This window comes from Neofelis nebulosa, chromosome 6 (genome assembly GCF_028018385.1).
Source record: "Neofelis nebulosa isolate mNeoNeb1 chromosome 6, mNeoNeb1.pri, whole genome shotgun sequence".
In the NCBI taxonomy this organism is placed as follows: domain Eukaryota; kingdom Metazoa; phylum Chordata; class Mammalia; order Carnivora; family Felidae; genus Neofelis; species Neofelis nebulosa.
Genome location: NC_080787.1, coordinates 53,573,905 through 53,598,318, shown reverse-complemented (window position 1 = coordinate 53,598,318; position 24,414 = coordinate 53,573,905). Strand labels below are relative to the sequence as shown.

The following is a 24,414-nucleotide window of genomic DNA, read 5'->3' as shown; positions in this document are numbered from 1 at the left end:
CATCCTTAATGGGGACCGCCGACTGAGAGAGGTGGCTGGGTTCCCAGCACACGAGGTGCAAACTCTGTGCCAACCCCTCCGATGCTCTTCTTTTTCTTTCCACAAAAGCAAACATGAGTTTTATGGGGCGATTAATCTCCCATAGGTAAAAAAAAGACGTCATGGTTTTCATTCCACTCTTAGACTATTTTCCTAGGGGCAACCTGGCAAAGCCCTCTACTTAGCAAGAAAGAAATAAATGGAATTCACATATTTTCTTCAACAGCAAAGAGACTGCAGTTTTGTTCTTTCTTATATTTGGGGGCAGGGTGGAGAGCAGTGGGCAACTCTATGATTTGTCAGAACTTTAAAGTGTGGCCATTTTGACTACAAAGGTTCAGCGTCAACCCCTTAGCCTGACTTTAGCTCTTGATCCATGATCGAATGTCTCCCCTTGGCCCCAGTGGTAAACTCACTTCCAGGGCAGGCAGCCCCTTGCCTAGAGACCTTAGAGTGGTCAGGGAGCTGAGTAACAACCTCCTCGATTTTTTGGTGCTTTTCTCTGGTGAGAGAGAAGAAATTGTAGTAAGAGCATGAGCTCTAGAATCTGACTGGTTCAATAGCTTAAAGCCTGCATGATCTTAAGTAGATTACCTAACTGCTCTATGCCTCAATTTCATTATCTGTCATAGGGGAGTTTGAAAGGAAGCCACCTCATAAAGATTGCTTTGAGAATTAAATGAACTATTACATATAAAGCACTTAGTACCTGACATAGCAAGTGCACACAAATGTCAGCTTTGAACAAAGTTCTTTTCACAGTCCTAGTAGAAATAGTCACTCATCTAACAACTATTTATTGAACATGTTTGGCTGAGTACGACAAGGAACCAGTTTCTAGTAAGGATCCCTGCTCTCCAGAAGGGAATTAAGACATGGACTTTAAAGTCGCTCACAGGGGCGCCTGGGTGGCTCAGTAGGTTGGGCGTCTGACTTCGGCTCAGGTCATGATCTCACGGTCTGTGAGTTTGAGCCCCGCATCGGGCTCTGGGCTGACAGCTCAGAGCCTGGAGCCTGTTTCGGATTCTGTGTCTCCCTCTCTCTCTGACCCTCCCCTGCTCATGCTCTGTCTCTCTCTGTCTCAAAAAAATAAATAAAATGTAAAAAAAATAAATGAATAAAGTCGCTCACAGAAGGGAGAAAATGACCATTAGGGGTCATGTAGGGGAGGTACAAAGCCTGAGAGGATCACCAAGGGCTGAACTGGGAGATGGTCTTGAAGGATGTGAGGGCTTGGACCTGCTGAACGAAATAAAGGAACTTCAGACAATGGGAAGAGCCTGAGAAAAGGCATGAAGAAAGGAATGCCAGAGGTTGGTATAATAAACCTGTTTGTCTGGAGTGCAGTGTGTGTGGAAAGGTAAGCTGGAACTCGAAGTTCAATGGTCATTTGGAGACACACTATGAAGGTTCTTGGTGGAACCTGGAAAGTTCAGACTAAGAACTTTAGAACTTTGTTTTTAAGTATATATATATATATATATATATATATATATATATACACATGTATATATGTGTGTATATATATATATGTATATATGTATACACACACACACACACACACATACATACAATGGAGTATTACTCGGCAATCAAAAAGAATGAAATCTTGCCATTTGCAACTATGTGGGTGGAACCAGAGGGTATTATGCTAAGTGAAACTAGTCGGAGAAAGATAAATATCATCTGACTTCACTCATATGAGGACTTTAAGATAGAAAACAGATGAACATAAGGGAAGGGAAGCAAAAATAATATAAAAACAGGGAGGGGGGCCAAAACATAAGAGACTCTTAAATATGGAGAACAAACAGAGGGTTACTGGAGGGGTTATGGGAGTGAGGATGGGCTAAATGGGTAAGGGGCATTAAGGAATCTACTCCTGAAATCATTGTTGCACTATATGCTAACTAGGATGTAAATTAAAAAAATTAAAGGAAAATTAAAGGAAAGAAAAATTAGTACCAGTCCTTCTCAAACTCTCCAAAAAAAAAAAAAAACCTATCTATCTATCTATCTATCTATCTATCTATCTATCTATCGAGAAGGAAACACTTCCAAACTTATTTTATGAGGCCATTATTACCCTGATACCAAAGCCAGTCAAAGTCCCTTAAAGAAAATTACACACCAATATCTTTGGTGAACATCGATGCAAAAATCTTCAACAAAACACTAGCAAACCAAATTCAACAGCACATTAAAAGGATCATACACCATGATCAAATGGTAATTATCCTTTTTATGCAATGATGGTGCAACATACACAAGTCAGTAAATGTGATATACCACATTAACAGAATGAAGAATAAAAATCACGCATACATGGTCAACTAATCTTTGACAAGGGTGCCAAGAATACACAATGGAGAAAGGACAGTCTCTTTAATAAATGGTGCTGGCAAAACTGAGTATCCACAGCAAAAGAATGAAAATGGATCTCGATTTAAGATAACAAAAATTAATTCAAAATGGATTGAAGACTTAAACATAAGACCTGGAACTGTAAAACTCTTAGAAGTAAACAAAGGAAAGCTCTTTGACATTGGTTTTGGCAATGATTTTTTGGATAGGACACCAAAAGCACAGTCAACAAAAGTAAAAACAAATAGAACTATTTCAAACTAAAAAGCTTTTGCACAGCAAAAGGAATAATCAACAAAATGACAAGGCAATCTATGAAATGGGAGAAAATATTTACAAGCTGTCTTAGTCTGTTCAGGGTACTATAACAAAATACCAGAGACTAGGTAGCTTATAAACAACCAAAATTTATTTCTCACAATTATGGAGGCTAAAAGCCCAAGATCATGGCACCACAGATTCCACATGGTGGCTAGGGAAGGCTCTCTCTTTGGTTCAGAGATAGTATCTTCTCATTGTGTCCTCATGGTATAAGGGGGCTAGCAAGTTCTCTGGGGCCTCTTTTATACAAGCACTAATCCCATCCATAGGACTCTCATGACCTAATCGCCTTCCAGAGGCCCTACCTCTTAATACCATCACATGAACTCTTAATATGGATCAAGATATCAACACATAGGGGCACCTGGGTGGCTCAGTTGGTTAAACCTCCAGATCTGGCTCAGGTCATGATCTCCCAGTCTGTGGATTCGAGCCCCACATCAGGCTCTGTACTGACAGCTCAGAGTCTGGAGCTTGCTTCGGATTCTGTCTCTCTCTCTCTCTCTCTCTCTGCCCCTTCCCCACTCACACTCTGTCTCTTTCTCTTTCAAAAATAAATAAACATTAAAAAACTTTTTTTAGTATCAACATATAAATTCTGAGAGGACACAAACATTCAGACCATGGCACAAACCATATATCTGATAAGGGATTAATAGCTAAAATATATAAGGAACTCATACAACTCAATAGCAAAAATGAATGAATAAATAAATAAACAATCCAGTTAAAACATGGGCAAAAGACCTGGGTAGACATTTTCCCAAAAAGGATATACAAATACTAAGAGGCACATGAGAAAGTGCTCAACCTCACTAATTATGAGGGAAATGTAAATCAAAACCACAATAAGATATAACACCTGTTAAGATGGTTATCAAAAAGACAAGAGATAACAACTTGGAGAGGATGTGGAGAAAAGGGAACTCTTGTACATTCCCATTGGGAATGTAAATTAGTACAGCCATTATGGAAAAGTTATGGAATTGCTTCAAAAAATTAAAAATAGAACTATCACAGGATCTAGCAATCCCATTTCTGGATATGTATCTGAGGGAAAAGAAATCAGGACCTCAAGGAGACATCTGCAGTGACATATTTACTGCAGCATTATTCACAATAGCCAAGATATGAAAATAACCTAAGTGTCCAACAATGGATGAATAGATTTTAAAAATGTGACACATATATAAAAAACATGGCCCGACAGAATATTATTCAGACATAAAAAGAAGGAAATCCTGCCCTTTGTGACAACACGGATGAATTGGAAGGATATTGTGCTTAGTGAAATAACCCAGAGAAAGACAAATACTGTATAATCTCATTTATATGTGGAATCTAAAAAAAGTCGCACTCATAGAAACAGAGTAGAAGGTGGTTACCAGGGGCTGGGGGAAAGGTGATGTTGGTCAAAGGGTTAAAAAAAAAAAATCAATAACAAGACGAATAACTTCTGGAGGTCTAATTGTGACTATTATCAATAATACTGTACCGTATACTTGCTGTTTGCTACGAGATCTTCAACATTCCCACCACACACACACACACACACACACACACACACACACACACAAATAAATGGTAGCCATGTAAGGTGATGGATATGTTAATTAACTTGATTGTGGTAGTCATTCACAATGTATATCAAATCACCATGTTGTAGATTTTAAATATATACACTTATACCTCAATAAAATTGGGGGAGGGGGGAAGTAGTATGATCAATTTGGAGCCAAGTTCCAGGAAGACTGGTCTGGTAATAGTGTGTGAAGTGGATTAAGGGAAAAAGAGAATGGACGTGGGAAGATAAGTTGGGAGGTACTGTGGAGGCCTAGGTAAGCAGTGATGGGAGCATGGCAGACATCAGTGGTCCCCTGTTCAATATTCACCCTCTCCCTTCCTAACAGAGCCTTTATTTTGTTTGGAGCAGCAGTAAAAAGTGGCTCTGTGATGCAGCCCAGACAATGAGATGTCAGCAGAACTTGCTAGGTGGGGCTCCTGGATAAGCCCTTTAAAAACAGGAAAGACGTGGTGAGATTGGCTGTTCAGTCTTTTACCCTTTGTCCTTCCCCTTCTTCCTGCCTGGACTATAATGCAGTGCTAGAGATGGAACGTTCATTTTGTGGCCACAGGGTGAAAAGCAGGAGGACTAAAGCTACTACTTGCTAAGGGTGTCTGAGAAGAGAGAAAAAAACATCAAGTCTCTGTTGGCATTGCAAAGCCACCACACGGGCTCTGGAGTGCTTCCCTCCAGATGTCCTGTTACAGGTTAAGCTAATGTAAATTTGTTTTTGTTGTTGTTGTTATGTGTGGACTAATGCAGCTCCTAACTGAGTGCTTTAGATTAGGAAATGGTGGGGAGAATGAAAAGGAGAAGTCAGAGGCAAGACATATCATAGAATAAAAGAATTTAGCTTATTGAATATAGTGCAAAACAAAAGAGGTCAAAAGAATCTCAAAGATTTCAAACAACGATAAATGGAACACTGATGTGATTAAGAGAAAGCAGGCAATTAACATTTATGGCTTGCCTCCTGTGTGTGCAGACACTATGCTGGCACTTTACATATGTTATTACAACACACTGTTATCACAACTTTATGAGACACACACAGAAAGAAGGAAGAGCAGTTGTGCTAGAAAGTTGGAAACAACAATGGCGTTTTTTCTTGTTGTACAAATTGTGAGGTGCTGTGGTTCACCTGGATGAAGACACACTGAACAGGCCAACAGGAATCTAGAACTAGCGTCAGGAGAGTGGTTGGGATGGAGAGCAACTTGTTTAGACACTGTGCGACGAGGTGAGAGGAGATTGTCAGGCTTTAGAAAAAGCAAACAAGAGGACCAAAAATAGGACCTTGAGAAATACCAACCTAGTAGACAAAAAGTAGCAAAAAGATACAAAGAATAGAATCCCAGAAGTAGCAGGGGTATCAGAGACTCTGACTTTCTAGAACTCATAAGAGGGTTTCAAAAAAGGGGCTCACCTCATCCTATGGATATACCTAGAAAACACCCACACCAGTGTAAACCCAAAAAAAGACCCAAAGGGTGGCAGTATAGATCTCCACAGCTAAATGTAGAGAAGAGGCCACATTAAAGAGGGTAGGAAGGTTAGAGACATGGTCAGCAGCCAAACAGACCCACAAGACTGTCCATGGGAGGGAGGGACTCCAGCAGTGTGGAGAGAAGAGAGAAGCAGACCCTATATGAGGTACCCCAGGCAAAGGGGACTCACATGGGGAAGATGAATCCCCACAACATTTGGTTTTCAACACTAGAGAGGCTTAACAATCAATAAGGCTTAACACCTGGAACTTTAAAAATCAGCAGCTTGGCTCTGGGAGAGCCAGGAGGGCAATAGGAAACTGAGTCTACGTCCCTAAAGAGACAGCACAACAAACAGCCCCACCAAGATACAGCATAGAAGCACGTTTGGGGAAGAAAAAAAAAAAAAAAGCCTGGGGGTATAGAGGAGAGAGATTTGTTTACTAATCTCAGAGTGTGTGCTGGAGGGGCAGGGATCTTTGGCAGACTTCTTTAAGAACAAAAGAGTAGGTACCATCCCCCCCTACCCCCACACCTAGACAACAAGGACACCTGGGGGAACCAGGACAGTATGAAGACTCTCCACCTAGCTTGCTACCAGCGCACTCTGTTTGCAGGTTCTCCTGTGGACATGACATACCCCTCCTCCATCCAGGATCAGGCGAGAGTTCTCCCCCTGCTGGGTGCAGGTCCCCTTATACAGAAGACCAACATGGACTTTGCTGGCACTGCACAACCTGCCCCCATGGTCTTCTGTGGACCCGCTCCCTACAGCCTGACCTGGGCAGGAGTCCATCCAAAGTGGTGCCACCAGCCTGCCAGTGCACAAAAAGCCCTGAGAGAGTCCAGCACCACTCCAAAGTGACTCTGCCCCAGGGAGAGGGGAAGATAACTGCACACACTATTTGAGTGCACTGGGGGCAGACACGTAATCTGACTGCAGACCCTGCCCACCAACAAAAGCTTCTCAGTGGAAAACACAGAAAGAGTGCCCTACAGTTCAGTGCTATTGCAGCCTTGGCAAATGCCTGGTCTGACTCAACTCAAGTCCCAGGTGGCCCCAGACTTTCACTAACACCACAGGGACCAAACACTGCCATTGCCCACAATGGGAAAAAAGAGCCACTGCAGACAACTGGACTGAAGGCAAATGCGGCTTAGCCATAACAGGAGGGCCCGTGCAACCCACATAGGAGACAGCCCTGAAGCGTCAGGTTCTGGTGAACAGGGGACACAGCACTGCAGGACACTCCACGACCTCTTCTTCATAAAGCCACTACTTTCAAGAGCAGGAGTTGTAGCTGACTTTTCTAACACATAGAAACAGACACAGAGAGAAAAAATGAGACAGAACAATATATTCCAAATGAAACAACAGGACAAAACCACAGCAAGAGAGCTAAACAAAACAGAGATAAGTAATATGCCTGAGAGAGAACCTGAAGTCATGCTCATAAAGATACTCACTGAACTTGAGTGGATGACTTCAGTAAGACCCTCGACTAAGAGATAGAAAACATAAAAAGGAACTAATCACAGATGAAGAACTCACTAACTGAAATTAAACATATACTTAGAGGGAATAAATACTAGGCCTGAGGAAACAGAAGAATGAATCAGTGACCTGAAGGACAGAGTAATGGAGAGCAATCAAGCTGAACAGGAGAGAGAAAAAAGAATAACAAAAAATAAAAACAGATTAAGGGAATGCAACAACGCCATCAAACAATAATAACATTCACATTATAGGGATTCCAGAAGGGGAAGAGAGAGAAAACGTGGTAGAAAATGTACCTGAAGAAGTAAGAGCTGAAAACTTCCTGAATCTGGGGAAGGAAACAGAAATCCAGACCCAGGAGGCACAGAGAGCCCCAACAAAATCAACCTAAACAGGTCCACACCTAGGCACATAGTAATTTAAATAGCAGAAAGTAATGATAAAGAGAGACTCTCAAAAGCAGCATGAGAAAAGAAACTAGTTTCATACAAAGGAACCCCTATAAAGCTATCAGCTAATATTTTAGCAGAAATTTTGCAGGCCAAAGTGCTGAAAGAAAAAAGCCTGCAGTCAAGAATACTCTATGCAGCAAGGTTATCATTCATAATAGAAAGAGTGATAAATAGTTTTTCAGACAAACAAAAGTGAAAAGAATTCATCGCAGCTAAACCAGACCTGCAAGAAATGTTAAACGGGATGCTTTGAAAGGAAGTGAAAGCCCATAAGAAGGATTAAGAAAAGTAGGGAGCACTAAAGAAGTAAAATTAAGCATATCTATAAAATCAGTCAAGGGATTAAAAAAAGATAAAAAGATGTAAATTATGACACCATGTATCTAGTCATGAAGGGAAGAGGAGCAAAAATTTAGTGCTTTTAGGATGGGTTTCAAATTTAAGTGAACATCAACTTAATATAGACTGCTATAGGCAGAAGATGTTACAATCTTAATAGTAGCCACAAATCAAAAACTGGTAATAGATATTCAAACAATGAAGAGAAATGAATCCAACTACATCACTAAAGAAAGCCAGCAAACTATGAGAGAAGAGAGATGGACTATGTTCCAATCAAAAGACATAGGGTTATGGAATGGATAAAAAAGCAAGACCGTCTATATGTTACCTATATGACTCATTTCAGATCTAAAGACACCTGCAGATTGAAAGTGAAGGGACGGAAAAGCATTAATCATGCAAATGGCAGTGAAAAGAAAGCCAGGGTCACAATACTTAGACAAAATACACTTTGAAACAAAGGGAACAATCCAACAAGAAGACATAACAATTGTAAATATGTGTACTTAATATGGGAGTACCCAAATACATAAAGCAGTTAATAACAAACATAGAGGAAGTGAATGATAGTAATGCAGTAATAGTAAGGGACTTTAATACCCCACTTACGTCAATGGATAAATCATCCAAACAGAAAATCAACAAAGAAACAGTGGTTTTGAATAACACACTGGACCAGATGATTTAAGAGTACTCAGAACATTCCATCCTAAAACAGCAGATTACACATTCTTTTCAAGTGCACATGGAATGTTCTCCAGAATAGACCATATATTAGGCCACAAAACTAGTGTCAACAAATTAAAAAAGACTGAAGTCATACCATGAATCTTTTGTGACAACACTATGAAGCTAGAAATCAACTGCGCATGCGTGTGCGCGCGTGCACGCGCACACACACAAGTCTGGAAAGAACACAAATACATGAAAGCTAAATAACATGCTACTATGAATGAGTCAACCAAGAAATCAAAGAGGAAATGAAAAATACATGAGATGAATGAAAACAATGGTCCAATATCTTTAGGATGCAGCATAAGTGGTTCTCAGAGGAAAGATTATAGCAATATAGGTCTACCTCAAGAAGTAAGAGAAACCTCAAATAATCAAACTAACCTAGAAATACCTAGGAAAAGAAGAACAAACAAAACCCCAAACCAGTAAAAGTAAACAATAAAGATTAGAGCAGAAATAAACGAAATAGAAACTAAAAAAAAAACCCAAAAACAAAAAAACAAAACAAACCCAAAACAATAGAATAGTACAATGATACCAGGAACTGCTTCTTTGAAAAGACCAACAAAATTGACAAGCCTGTAGCCAGACTCATAAAAAAATTTAAAAAATAAAAAAAGAACTCGAAACCATAAATGAGAAATAATTGACACCACACAAATTCAAAGGACTGTAAAGGTATATAGTTTTTTATAATATTCTGACAAACTAGACAGCCTAGAAGAAAAAGATAAATTCCTAGAAACATAACCTCCCAAAACTGAATCAGGAAGAAACTGAAAATTTGAACAGACTGATTTCCAGCAATGAAATAGAATCAGTAATCAAAAAACTCCTAACGGGTGCCTGGGTGATTCAGTCCGTTAAGGTTCTGACTGCAGCTCAGCTCATGATCGCATGGTCTGTGAGTTCAAACCCTGCATTGGGCTCTGTGCTGACAGCTCAGAGCCTGGAGCCTGCTTCTGAGTCTGTGTCTCCTTCTCTTTCTGCCCCAGCCCCACTCATGCTCTGTTTCTCCTCTGTCTCTCAAAAATGAATAAATGTTAAAAAAAATATTTTAATTACAAAAAAAACTCCCAACAAATAAAAGTCGAGGGCCAGATGGCTTTACAGGTAAATTCTACCAAATATTTAAAGACTTAATACCTATTGTTCTCAAACTATTCCAAGAAATAAAACAGGAAGGAAAGCTGTCAAATTCATTCTATGAGGCCAGCATTACCCTGATACCAAAACCAGATAAAGACATTACAAAAAAAGAGCAGGCCAGTATCTCTGATGAGCATAGATGCAAAATTCCTCAACAAAGTATTAGGAAACCAAATCCAACAATACATTAAAAAAATAATTCACCACAATCAAGCGGGCCCCAGGATGCAAGGCTGATTCAATATACACAAATCGACAAGATACATCTGTAAGAGAAAGGATAAAAACTATGTGATCATTTCATTAGATGCAGTAAAAACATATGATAAAATACAACATCAACTCATGACAAAAACCCTCAACAAAGTAGAGATAGAGGGAACATACTTTAACATAATAAAGGCCATATATGAAAAGCACACAACTAACATCATACTCAATGGTGAAGAACTGAGAGCTTTTCCCCTAAGATCAAGGATGTTCACTGTCACCACTTTTATTCAACATAGTACTGAAAGTCCTAGCCACAGCAATAAGAGAAAAGAATAAATGGCAACCAAATTGGTAAGGAAGAAGTAAAATTGTCACTATGTGCAGATGACATGATATAGAAAACCCCAAAGACTCCACCAAAAAACCCCTAGAACTGATAAATGAATTTGGTAAGGTCACAGGATACAAAATCAATAGAGAGAAATCCACTGCATTTCTATACACTAATAATGAAGTAGCTGAAAGAGAAATTAAGAAAATAGTTCCATTTATAATTGTACCAAAAATAATAAAATACCTAGGAATAAACTTAACCAAGGAGGTGAACCTGTACTCTAAAAACTATAAAACACTGATGAAAGAAATTGAAGATGACACAAACAAATGGAAAGCTATTCCATGTTTGTGGACTGGGAGAACAAACACTGTTAAAAATGTCCATACTACGCAAAGCAATTTATACATTTAAATCCCTATCCCTAAATGTATACATTGCAATCCCTATCAAAATACCAAGAGTATTTTTCACAGAAGTAGAATATTCCTAACATCTGTGTGGAACCACAAAGGACCCCAATAGCCAAAGAAATCTTAAAAAAGAAAAACAAAACTGGAGGTATCACAATCCCAGATTTCAAGACATACTACAAAGCTGTAATAATCAAAGCAGTATGGTACTGGCACAAAAATAGACACATAGATCAATGGAACAGAACAGAGAGCCCAGAAATAAACCCACAATAACATGGTCAATTAATCTTTGACAAAGGAGACAAGAACATACAATACGAGGGCAACTGGGTGGTTCAGTCAGTTAAGTATCCAACTATTGATTTTGGCTCAGGTCATGATCTCACAGTTTGTGAGATCAAGCACTGCATCAGGCTCTGCACTGACAGCATGGAGCCTGCTTGAGATTCTCTCTCTCTCCCTCTCTCTGCCCTCCTGTGCTCACTCTCTCTCTCAAAATAAATAACTTAAAAAAAAAGAATACACAGGGGGTGCCTAGGTGGGTCAGTTGGTTAAGGGCCGGACTTCAGCTCAGGTCATGATCTCATGGTTCATGGGTTCGAGCCCCGTAACAGGCTCTGTGCTGGCAGCTCAGAGCCTGGAGCCTGCTTCAAAATTCTGTGTCTCCCTCTCTTTCTGCCCCTCCCCCACTCACACTCTATGTCTCTCTCTCAAAATTAAATAAACATTACAAAAAAAGAATATGCAATGTGAAAAAGATAATCTCTTCAATAAATGGTGCTGGGAAAACTGGATAGCTACATGAAAAATAAAAAAAAAATAAAAAACTCAAAATGTGTTAAAGACCTAAATGTGAGACCTGAAACCACAAAAATCCTAGAAGAGAGCATAGGCAGTAATTTCTTTGACATCAGCCATAGCAACATTTTTCTAGATAAGTCTCCTGAAGGAAGGGAAACAAAAGCAAAAATTAACTATTGAGACTATATATCAAAGTAAAAAAGCTTCTGCACAGCACACAATTGGCAAAACTAAAAGACAACCTACCAAATGGGAGAAGAGATTTGTAAATGCCACACCCAATAAAGGGTTAGCATCTAAAGAACTTATACAAGTCAACACCAAAAAAGTAAATAATCTAATTAAAAAATAGGTAGGAGAGGGGCACCCAGGCAGCTCAGTTGGTTAAGTGTCCAACTTCAGCTCAGGTAATGATCTCACAGTTTGTGAATTCAAGTCCCGCATCGGGATCTGTGCTGACAGCTCAGAGCCTGGAGCCTGCTTCTGATTCTGCGTCTCTTTCTCTCTCTGCCCCTCCCCCACATGTGCTCTGTCTCTGTCTCTCAAAAATAAACAAAAATGTAAAAAAAAAAAAAAAAAAAAAAAAAGTTAAAAAAAATAGGTAGAAGATATGAACAAACATTTGTCCAAAGAAGATATCCATGTGTCCAAGAGACACATGAAAAGATACTCATTATCTTTTTTGAGAGAAATGCAAATCAGAACCATAATGAGATATCACCTCACACCTATCAATATGGCTAAGATAAAAAACCCAAGAAACAACAAGCATTGGCAAGGATGTATAGAAAAAGGAACACTCATGCACTGTTGGTGGGACTGCAAACTGGTGCAGCCATGTGGACAACATACAGTATGAAGTTTTCTCAAAAAATTAAAAAAAGAATTACCATATGATGTAGTAACTCCAGTTCTGGGTATTTACCCAAAGAATATGAAAACAGGAATTTGAAAAGATTTATGCACCCCTATGTTTATTACATAATTATTTACAACAGCCAAATCATGGAAATTGTGTCCATTGATAGATGAATGGATAAAGAAAGTGTGGTATACACACACATATACATACACACAATGGAATATTACTCAGCCATAAAAAATAATGAAATTTTCCATTTGCAACAACATGGATGGAGCTAGGGAGTATAATGCTAAGTGAAATAAGAGACAAACACCATATGATTTCATTCATATGTGGAATTTAACAAAACAAATGAACAAAGAAAAAAAGACACCAAAAAATGATTTTTAAATTTAGAGAACTGGTTACCAGAGGGGAGGTGGGGGGCATGGGTGAAATAGGTAAAGGTGATTAAGAGTACACTTATTGTGATAAACACTGAGTAATGTATAGAATAGGTGAATATATTATTATACACTTGAAACTAATACAACACTATGTTAAAACATTTTAAAGATAGTCTCTTCGGCAAATGGTGCTGGAAAAACTGGACAGCGACATGCAGTAAAATGAACCTGGACCACTTTCTTACATCATACACAAAAATAAACTCAAAATAGATGAAAGACCTAAATAAATGTAAGACAGGAAGCTATAAAAATCCTCAAGGAGAAAGCAGGCAAAAACCTCTTTGACCTTGGCCGCAGCAATTCCTTACTCAACACATCTCAGGAGGCAAGGGAAACAAAAGCAAAAGTAAACAATTGGGACCTCATCAAAATAAAAAGCGAAGGAAATAATCAACAAAACTAAAAGGCAACCGACACTATGGGAGAAGATATTTGCAAATGACCTATCAGATAAAGGGTTAGTATCCAAAATCTATAAAGAACTTCTAGAGCTCAACACCCAAACAACAAATAATCCAGTGAAGAATGGGCAAAAGACATGAATAGACACTTCTCCAAAGAAGACATCCAGATGGCCACCGACAAATGAAAAAATGCTCAACATCACTCATCATCAAGGAAATACAAATCAAAACCACAATGAATGAGATATCACCTCACACCTGTCAGAAGGGCTACAATTAACAACTCAGACAACAATAGATGTTGGCGAGGATGTAGAGAAAGAGGATCTCTTTTGCATTGCTGGTGGGAATGCAAACTGGTGCAGCCACTCTGGAAAACAGTATAGAGGTTCCTCAAAAAATCAAAAATAGAACTACTCTACGACCCAGGAATTGCACTACTATGTATTTATCCCAGGGACACAGGTGCTGTTTCGAAGAAACACATGCACCACATGCAATGTTTATAGCAGCACTATCAACAACAGCCAAAGAATGGAAAGAGCCCAAATGTTCATCAATGGATGAATGGATAAAAAAGATGTGGTGCGCATATATATATATATATACACACACACACACACACACACACACACACACACACACACACACACACACACACAAAAGAGTATTACTCGGCAATCAAAAAGAAGGAAATCTTGACATTTGCAAGTACATGGATGGAACTAGAGGGTAATATGCTAAATGAAATTAGTCAGAGAAAGACAAATATCATCTGACTTCACTTATATGAGGACTTTAAGATAGAAAACAGATGAACATAAGGGAAGGGACCTAATAATAATATAAAAACAGGGAGGGGGATAAAACAGAAGAGACTCATAAATATGGAGAACAAACTGAGGGTTACTGGGGAGTTGTGGGAGGGAGGATGGACTAAATGGATAAGGGGCATTAAAGAATCTACTCCTAAAAAAAAAAAAGAAAAAAGAATCTACTCCTGATATCATTGTTGCACTATATGCTAACTTGGATATGAATTAAAAAAATAAAATGGTAAAAAAAATTTTTTAAGTAAATAAAACAAGGTAATGGAATTAAAAAAGGAAGGGGTGATGGCAAAGAGTAACTTACATGTAGATCAAACAAGGCTTACCGCTAGACCAGGGACTTGGCAAACTACAACAGTTCAACACCAACCTGCTGCCTGTTCTTCTAAATAAAGTCTAATTTGTGTACAGCCACACCTTAATTTACACATTGTCTATGACAGCTATCACTCTGTAAGGGCAGAGTTGAGTGGTTCCAACAGAGACGGTATGGCCCACAAAGCCTAATCTATTTACTACCTACTCTCTCATATATTTTCCTGAGCATTTATGAAGGTCTGGCATGGCACGCAAGCTCAAATATCTGTTGAGTTGATGAATAAATGAGAAAAGACCATTAGATATGGAAATAATTGACAACCTTCAAGAAAGCAACTTATGAAGCATGGATTCTGAAGCAGTCAGAAAGGAGGTGGTTACATACCCAAAACAAAAGAAATAAACTTGGAGAAATGGGAGCTACTTATCTTTGACAAGAAGGTAAAGAGAAGATGAATGACAGCTTGGAAACTTTCTAAGGTGAAGAATGGGAAAATTGAACTTACCTTGCATCATTTGGTCTCATATTTGAGACCAACTGCAAAGTGAATATGGAAGAGCTTGGGGTACAAAAAAAACAGAAAGAAAAAAAGAGAGAGAGAGAGAATATTTGATCATGTCTGTATAGGAAACGTGGCTGGAAGTGAAAAAGGATGAAAAAGATCACAGTGAGCAGGGGAGGAATGTCCTCTTGAAAATGAAGAGCACAAATGGGGATGCTAATTGATAATATATAAATGCATGGAGATTTCCTGTAGAGGGGTGGATTTATGAGCATTTGTTTTTGCAGCAAGGACCCAAAACCCAAAAAAAGCTTCAGATAAAGTCAATAATTCCCTGTGCACTTTTTAATTTTCTGGCTCTGAGAAAGCAAATGGCTAACCAAGGGTGCCTGGGTGGCTCAGACTGTTGAGCGTCCAGCCCTTGATACCAACTCAGGTCATGATCTCACAGTTTGAGATCAAGCTCCACAGAGAGCCTGCTTGGGATCTCTCTCTCCCTTTCTCTCTGCCTCTACCCAGCTCACGCTCTCTCAAAATAAACTTAAAAAAAAAAAAAAAGGCTAACTCCTAATTTTATCATGCTGTGATTGACACTTGACACAAGAAGTACTCAGGTCTGACAAGTACTCGAGATCCCCTTTCATTATTCTTGGTGATGATTAGTCAAATAAAGGATTTGTATCCCCTTAGAGTGGGTTCTTTCCCAGATGGGAGGAGTTAGGAGCCAAAGACAGAACAGATAGAAGACAGGGAAGATGCGATGCCTGGCTTCTTATCACCTTCAAGCATTTTCTGGCCCATTACAATAGAAGAGAGGGAAGATGAGGGTCAAAACAGGGATAGCAATGGAACTCTTAACCCAGAACTTGAATTTGAATTTCTTTTTATTTTCATTGGTATCTTATCCTAAGGGCCACACATTATCTTTTTCTCAGAAAAAAAAAAAAAAAGATTCTCCTGATAGTATGCCAAAGCAAGAAGCCTTCCAGTGTTGCTGGTATTTGCACAGATAAAGGGAAATTACAGAAAAACTTCTGAGAAGTACTTGAATTAGATAGATGACCACGAATCTCCCCTCAGCCCTTAATGCTGCCCAGTCACCAAACAGTGCTTGTCCAGTCCATGCGCCCTCCCGCTTTCCTAGACAGCTGTTGTCTTTCATTAGGCCTGTGATGTTTGTTTCACATTTTTTACAACTCCAGAAGTAAGATGCATTTTTTGATTGATGGTGAATAACAATTATAATTGCCAGTTCATTTCTTAGATCAAATAATGCTATGCATTTATTTTCATTTTATTTTTATATTTATTTTATGAATATAGTCAATAGAACGGTGCATTTCACAGCTTCTCCTCTCTCCCGAAACCTCCAACATGTCCCCATCCTTACTCTTCCTGTGACATGACTGCTCTGAAAATGGCACACTGAGAAGGGCCCCTCAACCATGTTCACCCACCTTCCAGATGCTGCACCCACACTGGCCGTCTTCCTACCTACTGCCATAGATCAAGGTTTCAAAGAGTAATCCCAGGACTCCTGGAAGCTCTATTCTCATAATACTACTAAACCAGTACTATTTGCTTTTTAACTTTTGTTTTCTCACAAATGCACAATGGAGTTTTCCAAAGATTACATGACCAATGGTAACACAGCAGTCTGAATACAGAAGCAGATGAAAACCCAGCTGTCGTCTATTAATAAAGTCACACATTAAAGAGATTTGCAGAAATGTAAAACAATGCCACTCTTCTATTTTTCTGTTTGGAGAATATAGTCATTAAAAAAATTATTTACTTTGAGAGAGAGAGAGAGAGAGATCGATCATGGGGAGAGGCAAAGAGAGAGAATCCCAAGGAGGTTCCGTGCTATCAGCACAGAGCCCAGTGCAGGGGTTGATCCCACAAACCATGGGATCACAACCCAAAACCAAGAGTCAAACACTGAATTGACTGAGCCACCCAGGTGCCTCTGGAAAATGTAGTTACTTTTAATAAAATATTGTTGTCTGTGTTAACATGATGGGTTTATTATTTTTTTAAAAAACTAATAAATATTTAAAAATTTCTCAGATATAATTTTCAATATGGTGAATATCAATAGATGAAAACCACACGAACAAAAACTCTTTGTGGTCCTCACTAATTTTTAGCAGCATACAGGTGCTCTGAGACCAGAAAGTTTGAGAACAAGTGCCAGAGATGAATGCTTGGTGCTTCTGTCTCCACCGGGTACCGAGTCCCATCCTCTGGCCCATTCTCCACAAAGCTCCTCACTCACACATTTGTCAGTTTCCCTTTCTGCAAACTCATTCCCATTTATGTACAAATAGGCTGTTATTTATTTTATCTTAAAAATAAACAAAAACCTTCCCTGTTGACTCTAGTTCCTCTGACTGCCCAGGTTTCCTCCCCTTTACAGCAAACTTCCTCAGAAGAGTTGTCTATAATTCTAGGGTCTCAAATTCCTCTCCTCCCATTCTCTCTTATATCCCCTCCCATCAGGTTCTCCTGCCCTTCCCATTCTACTGAAACTCCCACTTGGATCCCCCTACATTGCTACATCCCCATTTGACACAATGAATCATTCTGTCTTCCTTGATATATAGTAGGCTCTCCCTTTGCAAGGTTCAGATATGCATGAATTTCAGTTGCCACTGTTGAGTTAAATGACCCAGTCCCTTAACAACATGGTTCAAATTTCAGTGACCACAGTGTATTGACTGTGATGAACTGCACAAAGCACAAACTCACTGTCAGGCTGGTCAATGTACTAATCACCACACAAACAACACATGCACATCGATCGGTGACCATCATTGCACTTTTTTCAAAGTCTGTCAGCGACTGGCCACTGGGTATCTATTTTTCTGCTCACACATAGATGGCAAAATGTATATCTGAAATGTATCATTGAAAAGGAAATGGGCCAAGAAAAGTGGAAGTGAAGCAAAGACAACAGAAAGTTCTAACACTGGAAGTAAACCTGGAATGTAACATAATGGAGGTACAGAAGTAGCTGACCAGGAAAATGGCCACCACCACCATTGGTGACTCTCAACGAGTGCACAGACGGGACAGGCAGCCCAAGGCCCAAATGTGGAGACTGGGTGCTCGGGAAGGATAAGGATCTCCCAGATCCAGTGAGAAACTTCCCATTAAAAGAACTCTCAGAGGTACTTCATGGTCATTAAAAGAATAGGAGGAGATACTTTGCCACATTGAAAGTGAAAATAATGTAATGTTGAAAGCTGATCCAAAATTAGAAAGGACTATGACAATCTGCCAGGGCATAGAAAAGACACTCATTCGCTCTGAACAAGGCAAGCACTGTTCAACCTAGTCTTGGCAAGTTTTGAGAGAGACCATCCCAAGCAGGTTCCGAGCCGCCAATGCAGACAGCCCGATGCGGGGCTTGATCCCACAACCCTGGGATCATGACCTGAGCAAAAATCAAGAGTTGGACTCTCAACTGACTGAGTCACCCAGGCACCCTGGCAAGTGTTTTACAAAGAGGTAAAACACTTTAATTCTTAATGTTGCTAATGTTTTAAATCACAGTGTACCAAATAAAAACTGGTTTTACTATTTTTTTCATGTCCCTATACATTCATAACCATTCAATGTCCCTATACATTCATGTTTTTTTCATGTTTTGACTGAAATTTTTACAGGTCACAGAACAACAGTAAATTTTCCCATTAATTATTAAGATTATTTTTGCATGGCTGTTTTTAGGGTCCCATGCTCTGTGCAAAGGGAGGGTGGCCTGCACTTCCTTCACCTGACTTCCAGGGCACAACACCCACTTCGTTTTCTTCCTGCCTCACTAGCTGTCCTTCCCAGTCTCCTCCCTCGATGCTTACTTTTGAAGGACTCAGAGCCTAGTCCTTGGAGCTATTTTCTTCATTTAAATGGACTCCCTTAGAGATTTCACCCAGTCCTGTGGCCTAAAACATCATCTATATGCCAACAGCTTCCACATTTACATCTCCAGCCCAGACCTGAAACCCAGATTTATATATCCAAAGGCCTGTTTGATATTTCTACCTGGATATCCAATAGTTACCTTAAACCTAGGGTATCTGTTAGAAGGTGGAGGAGGGTCAGTAAAGTATCCCCTGGAACAGAAAGGCACTTTAAGGCTGAAAAACAAAGTAAGCCACTCCATACCATTTATATAGTTTCTTTCGGGGTAAGTTACTGACAGGGGGATCGGGTAGATGGATCCAGGTAGTACCCAGCTATTCTCTGCCCCCATTCTCCATCCAGTTGGGACCTGAATCCCCAGCTTTCATGGAGCGAGGGGTATGGTGGTGAGGTCACAGGGTAGCTATCTAAAGTACTACCATTTGTGCACCAAAGGATCTTTACTGGTTACCTAAAGCAGGCCTTCTGTGCCCCAGCCAGCTCTACCAGTTACTGAAAGCAGGCCTTCTATGTACCACTTTAGGAAAGATCAGAACAAGCCTTCCTGCAGTCCAGTCAGGGCAGACATTAACCACCACTGGGCCAGGAACACACCAGCCCCCAGCAGGGACTTTGTATGGGCATGAACAAGATGGCGGGCCAAAGATGGAGTCAGTGTTGTCAGAACTCCTACAATAACCAAAACCGAAATCCTCCACCAACCAAAAAGAAAAAAAAAAAAACCCTCCTTTACCCATAATGCACATCTTTCCCATCTCAGTTGATGGCAACTCCTTCCTTCCAGTTGCTCAGGACAAAAACCTTGCAGTCATTTTTAACCGCAGTCTTAAATCCTTTATACAATCTGTCTGAAGTCCCATTGGCTCTACCTTCAAAATACATCCTGAATAAAAGCACTTTTCCCCACGTTCACTGACGCACCTGGTCACACATCGTCCCCTCTTGCCTGGATTGCTACCATATCATCCTAACTCATCTCCCTCCTGATCTAGTCTCAGCATAAGAGCCAGGGGGGTTCTTTTAAAACATGTCAAATCTTGCCATTCCTTGACACAGAACCCCCCACAGTGGCTCTCCATGTCACTCAGAGAAAAGTCAACATTTTCCCAAAGACCCAGTGGGGCCTACCTGATCTAATCCCCTGTTAGGTTCTAACCCCCCACCCCTCCTCTCACTCCCCGGCTCCCATCTGCTTGCTTCTTGCCAGTACCCGAGGCAGGCTGGGCCTTCACACTTGCCATTCCCTCTTCCTGGATAGCTCCTCCCCCACATATCCACATACCTAACTCCTTTTCCTTCAAGTGTTTGCTCGCTGTCACCTACTCTAGGTGTGCCAGGCTCCCCACATCAACTGCAACCTAGCACCACCCTCCAGATATCCTTATCCTCCTATTGTCCTCCACTTTTCCATACCACCCATCACCTACTGTGTTGTTTATTGGCTGTCTCCCTCCTACTGCTTATAAGGTCAACTCCATGAGAAGAGCAACTTCTCATCTATTCTGCTGACTGATAAAAAGCCCAAGGGCTTAGTGAGAGTATCTGATACCTACTAGGCATTCAATAATTATTTGCTAAGTAAATGAAGTTGAAAAAGTTCTAAGTTTCTAGTTACGATAATGGACTCAGGAAGCCTTTTGCGTATGTCTAATAACTCTCATTTGGTGAGGGAAATCTGAAAATCTAAAATGTGATTACCCATCTATTTTACCAAGAAGTATTTCCTAAATATCTTATATGTGCCAAAGCCAAAGTGGACCCTAGACAGGCAAACATACTTTTCCAATTCCGGTGCAGGAGCTTCTCGCTTTTGAACACGGTTCTGAATGGACAAGAGTGCTTCTGGCGAATACTGGGCAGCATTGCTCTCCATGTACTTCAAAACATAGTCATCCGTATCAAGGATGATGAACCGGTGGCCAAACACTGGGGAGAGGATAGAAATACGCTTAGGTTGGTTATGCCTTTAATCATCCAATTAGGGGTAAAATAACACTGATCCTCCAATGAAAAATTCAGATAGGCATTTGTGAACTAGATGACTGAATTTTCAATAGTTCTCTAAACTAATATGCAGTAGTTTGCTCAGTTTGCTCAGGAAGTCAGGGCCTACATCCATAGCCTACAAATGCAACCAACTTCTAGTTAATTGATAAGAAAACAGATTAAGACACTGTATCACATATATAAGCATACAAGCTTTATTTCAGCTGGAATATAGCCTACCTGCCTCTTACAAGAGTTAAACGAATTAAATTCCAACTAAGAAGAATCCATTCGCTTGGTGGGTAGGAAAGCTAAACCATGTTTAGACCTACCCTCAATCACAGCACCAATGAAGAAGTCAGTAGGGCCATAGTAGATGGGGTTTTCCACTGACGAGGACGGCTTAACAACTTTAGTTCTGCCAAGGTACTTGCCACCAATGATGCCAGAATTGCGAACAGGCGGCTCAAAGATACTGATCATGTCACTGGCTAGAAAATAAGAGAAGACAAATCGGCGGTCTTTGTCTTCTGGGATGGGAGAGTCCTAGAAAGGAGAAGAAAGGAAGTTATTATGAAGGTACGTGATCTATCCAGATGCTCTAAACTTAAATATCTATAGGACTAGGTATAAAATATAAACCAAATATACAAAGTATAATATAAATGAACAGAGATGGGGGGCAAGGGGAGACTCTGGTAGCCTGGAATAGACATGACTCATTTAAAGGAGGCTGCTCCAGCTCAACTCTGGTTGCTGCCTTGTGGTAAAGTAGGCCCAATGTTGCTAGATTCTCCCAGTTTTCATGAGAAGACAGAAATCTGGGTGTTGTATGTAAGTGATGAATCACTAAATTCTACACCTGAAACTAATGTTACACTATATGTTAACTAACTAGAATTTAAATAAAAACTTGGAAAGAAAATAAAACTCCAGATTTTAAAAATGTTGACCTTAACTCTTTTAAAGCACCATGCGGGCCAAACAAAACATATGTGGGCTATATTCTGTCACAGGCTGCCCACAGTTTGAGACCTCTTGGCTGACATTATGTTCAACTTCATGGACACTAAGATGATTATGCAAAGTTCAGTTCTTTAAACCAATCCATTTATACACATATTTTTTAAAAATAAAACTAAAGAAAGGGGGAATCAGTAATAAAATGTCATAGAGCTGAAACTGATTCTGAGAAACTATCTTGTAGACAAGACTGTTCCTAAATCAAATCACTGAGAGTGATCACAGAACCCTAAGAAACAGATTCCAGATTGAACAGGCCTAAATGCAGACATGCTTATTCTTGACTGAAATCCTCTCAAATTTTAACTCCAGCACATACCTTCTCATTCACAACATGGAATTTCTTGTATATCAATTTCTCCTTTATCAAAGAAAGTCATTGGGTTTCTTCTTAGTAAAATAATTTCCTCCTACCATTCCCTAATCTAACAGTCTCCAAACCTTTTTGATACTCCTACAATGAAAAAATTTTTCAATATCCACAATATAGTTAATAAAAATCAAATCACATCACTCCTCTGCTCTCAAACCTCCAGAGGATTCCCATCACATTGAATAAAATATGAAGTTCTGAGCACGGCTACAGACAGGGCTATACTCAGGGGGTTATAGGAAGAACACCAATGGTTCACTCTGGCAGGACTATTTTAAAACTTAAAAAAATATATTTTTTAATTTTTATTTTGAACTAAGATTAGACTTAAAGTTGTATCAACAAAAGGGAATTTTCACATACCCCTCACCAAGCTTCCCCTAATATTAGCATCTTACATAATCACAGTACAATGATCAAAGCCACAGTAACGGTAAACAGTAATGTACAATACTGTTAAATAAATTACTGTCCTTATTCAAATTTCTCCTGTTTTTCACTTATGTTCTTTTTCTGTTTCAGAATCCTATACAGGATCTCACGTTGCATTTAGCTGTTGTTTCTCTTCAGTCTCCTCCAAACTGTGACGGTTCCTCATTCTGTCTTTGTCTTTCATGACCTTGACACTTTTGAACCATAATGGTCAATTATTTTGGTGAATATCCCTTGTGCATCTCATTTTTGCACATTTGACAAAAATACCACAGAAAAAATGTCATGTCTTTCTCAGCATATCAAGTTCACGGTATTGCCTTATCTTATTAGTGATGTTGACCGTGGTCACTTGGTTAAGAAGATACCTGCTGGGTTTCTCCCTTCTAAAGTTACATTTCCCTCCGCACTTGATAAATATCTTGAGTAACACACACTATGAAAATCCTGTTTCTCCTCAAAGGTTTTCCCTCTGATTTGAATTTAATTTTAGCATCCACTGAAGGATCTTATCTACGACAGTTATTGCTGTGATGGTGTGTGCTTAGTGGTAATTTCTTATTGCCCTCTTCTCTCTGCATTTATTAACTGAAATTGTACTGTACAGAGGTGCTGTCCCTTTGAGGATGAGTATTGTATTGCTGATGTTTAGAATTACAGGTGTGTGATGACAGTAAGAAGATCAACTTTTGGTTTTATTTTTTAATTGTCTGCAGGTTTGTTACCTACATCCCTTGTTGCCTGCACCACGGGGGACTACTCCCACCGCTCTAGCCCTTTGATCTTGTTAGGCCACTGGTTGCACAGCTCTGAGCTTGTGCCTGACCCCATCTTCATGGCAATCTCTCTACCTTCCATTCCCTGTACACCACCTCTGCATCAGATGCAGTTCCCTCAGATATGCCACTGGTAGCTCCCTCGGTCATTCATTCTGGTCATTCTCCTGTACTCTGTGGTCCCCCACCTCCCCCAGCACTTCCCTTATCTTCCAGTATAAATGAGCCCTTCCCCCATCACTCTGTCTCCGGCTTTACTTTTTACAGAATGTTTGTCTTGTTTTCCGCTGTACCCTCAATGCCCAGAACTATGCCAAGCCCAAAGTAGTTCTCTAATATTTGTTGAATGAATGAATAATGCAACATATGTTCTTCTATATAAACATGTTCTGTGCACTACAAAGTACATGTAAAAATATCAGAGGCTATAAAATACATGCACTCATAATAAATTATAAACAGAGGTTGTAATATTTTCTTCACACCCCCATGGATTATATGCTGTCCCCAGGCTCGTTGGAAGGGCAAGCCTGCTGCTGTGGAGACCACTGCTCAAGTTACGTCCTTATGCTCTTCTCAAGCTTCCCAAAGTTTGTCAGTTAGCACTCCACTCTGAGCCCTGGATATTTCCCTAGCATATTTTTACTTAGGCACCAACTGCCTACCTGGGTTTATAGCATACTTGATTTCTTCAGAACATGTGCAGTATATGTCTGAAATCAAGAGAACTCAATTGTATTTGTCTCTGATCACTGTGCCAACATACTTCCTTCTTCTGAATTTCTGTCTTTTCTTCTGGAGTCCCCATATTCT

At 39.8% G+C, this 24,414-nt stretch overlaps 1 protein-coding gene across 1 annotated transcript in view; it reads right to left on the bottom strand.

The window, feature by feature from the left end:
• Nucleotides 1-24,414, bottom strand: part of EFHC1 (EF-hand domain containing 1) — a 66,717-nt gene that overhangs the window by 4,150 nt on the left and 38,153 nt on the right. The window contains exons 8-9 of the mRNA XM_058734235.1: nt 21,330-21,543; nt 20,790-20,937 (exon numbers count right to left, since the gene is read on the bottom strand). Of these exons, the coding sequence (XP_058590218.1) occupies nt 20,790-20,937; nt 21,330-21,543 (362 nt within the window). The remainder of the gene's footprint in view (nt 1-20,789; nt 20,938-21,329; nt 21,544-24,414) is intronic.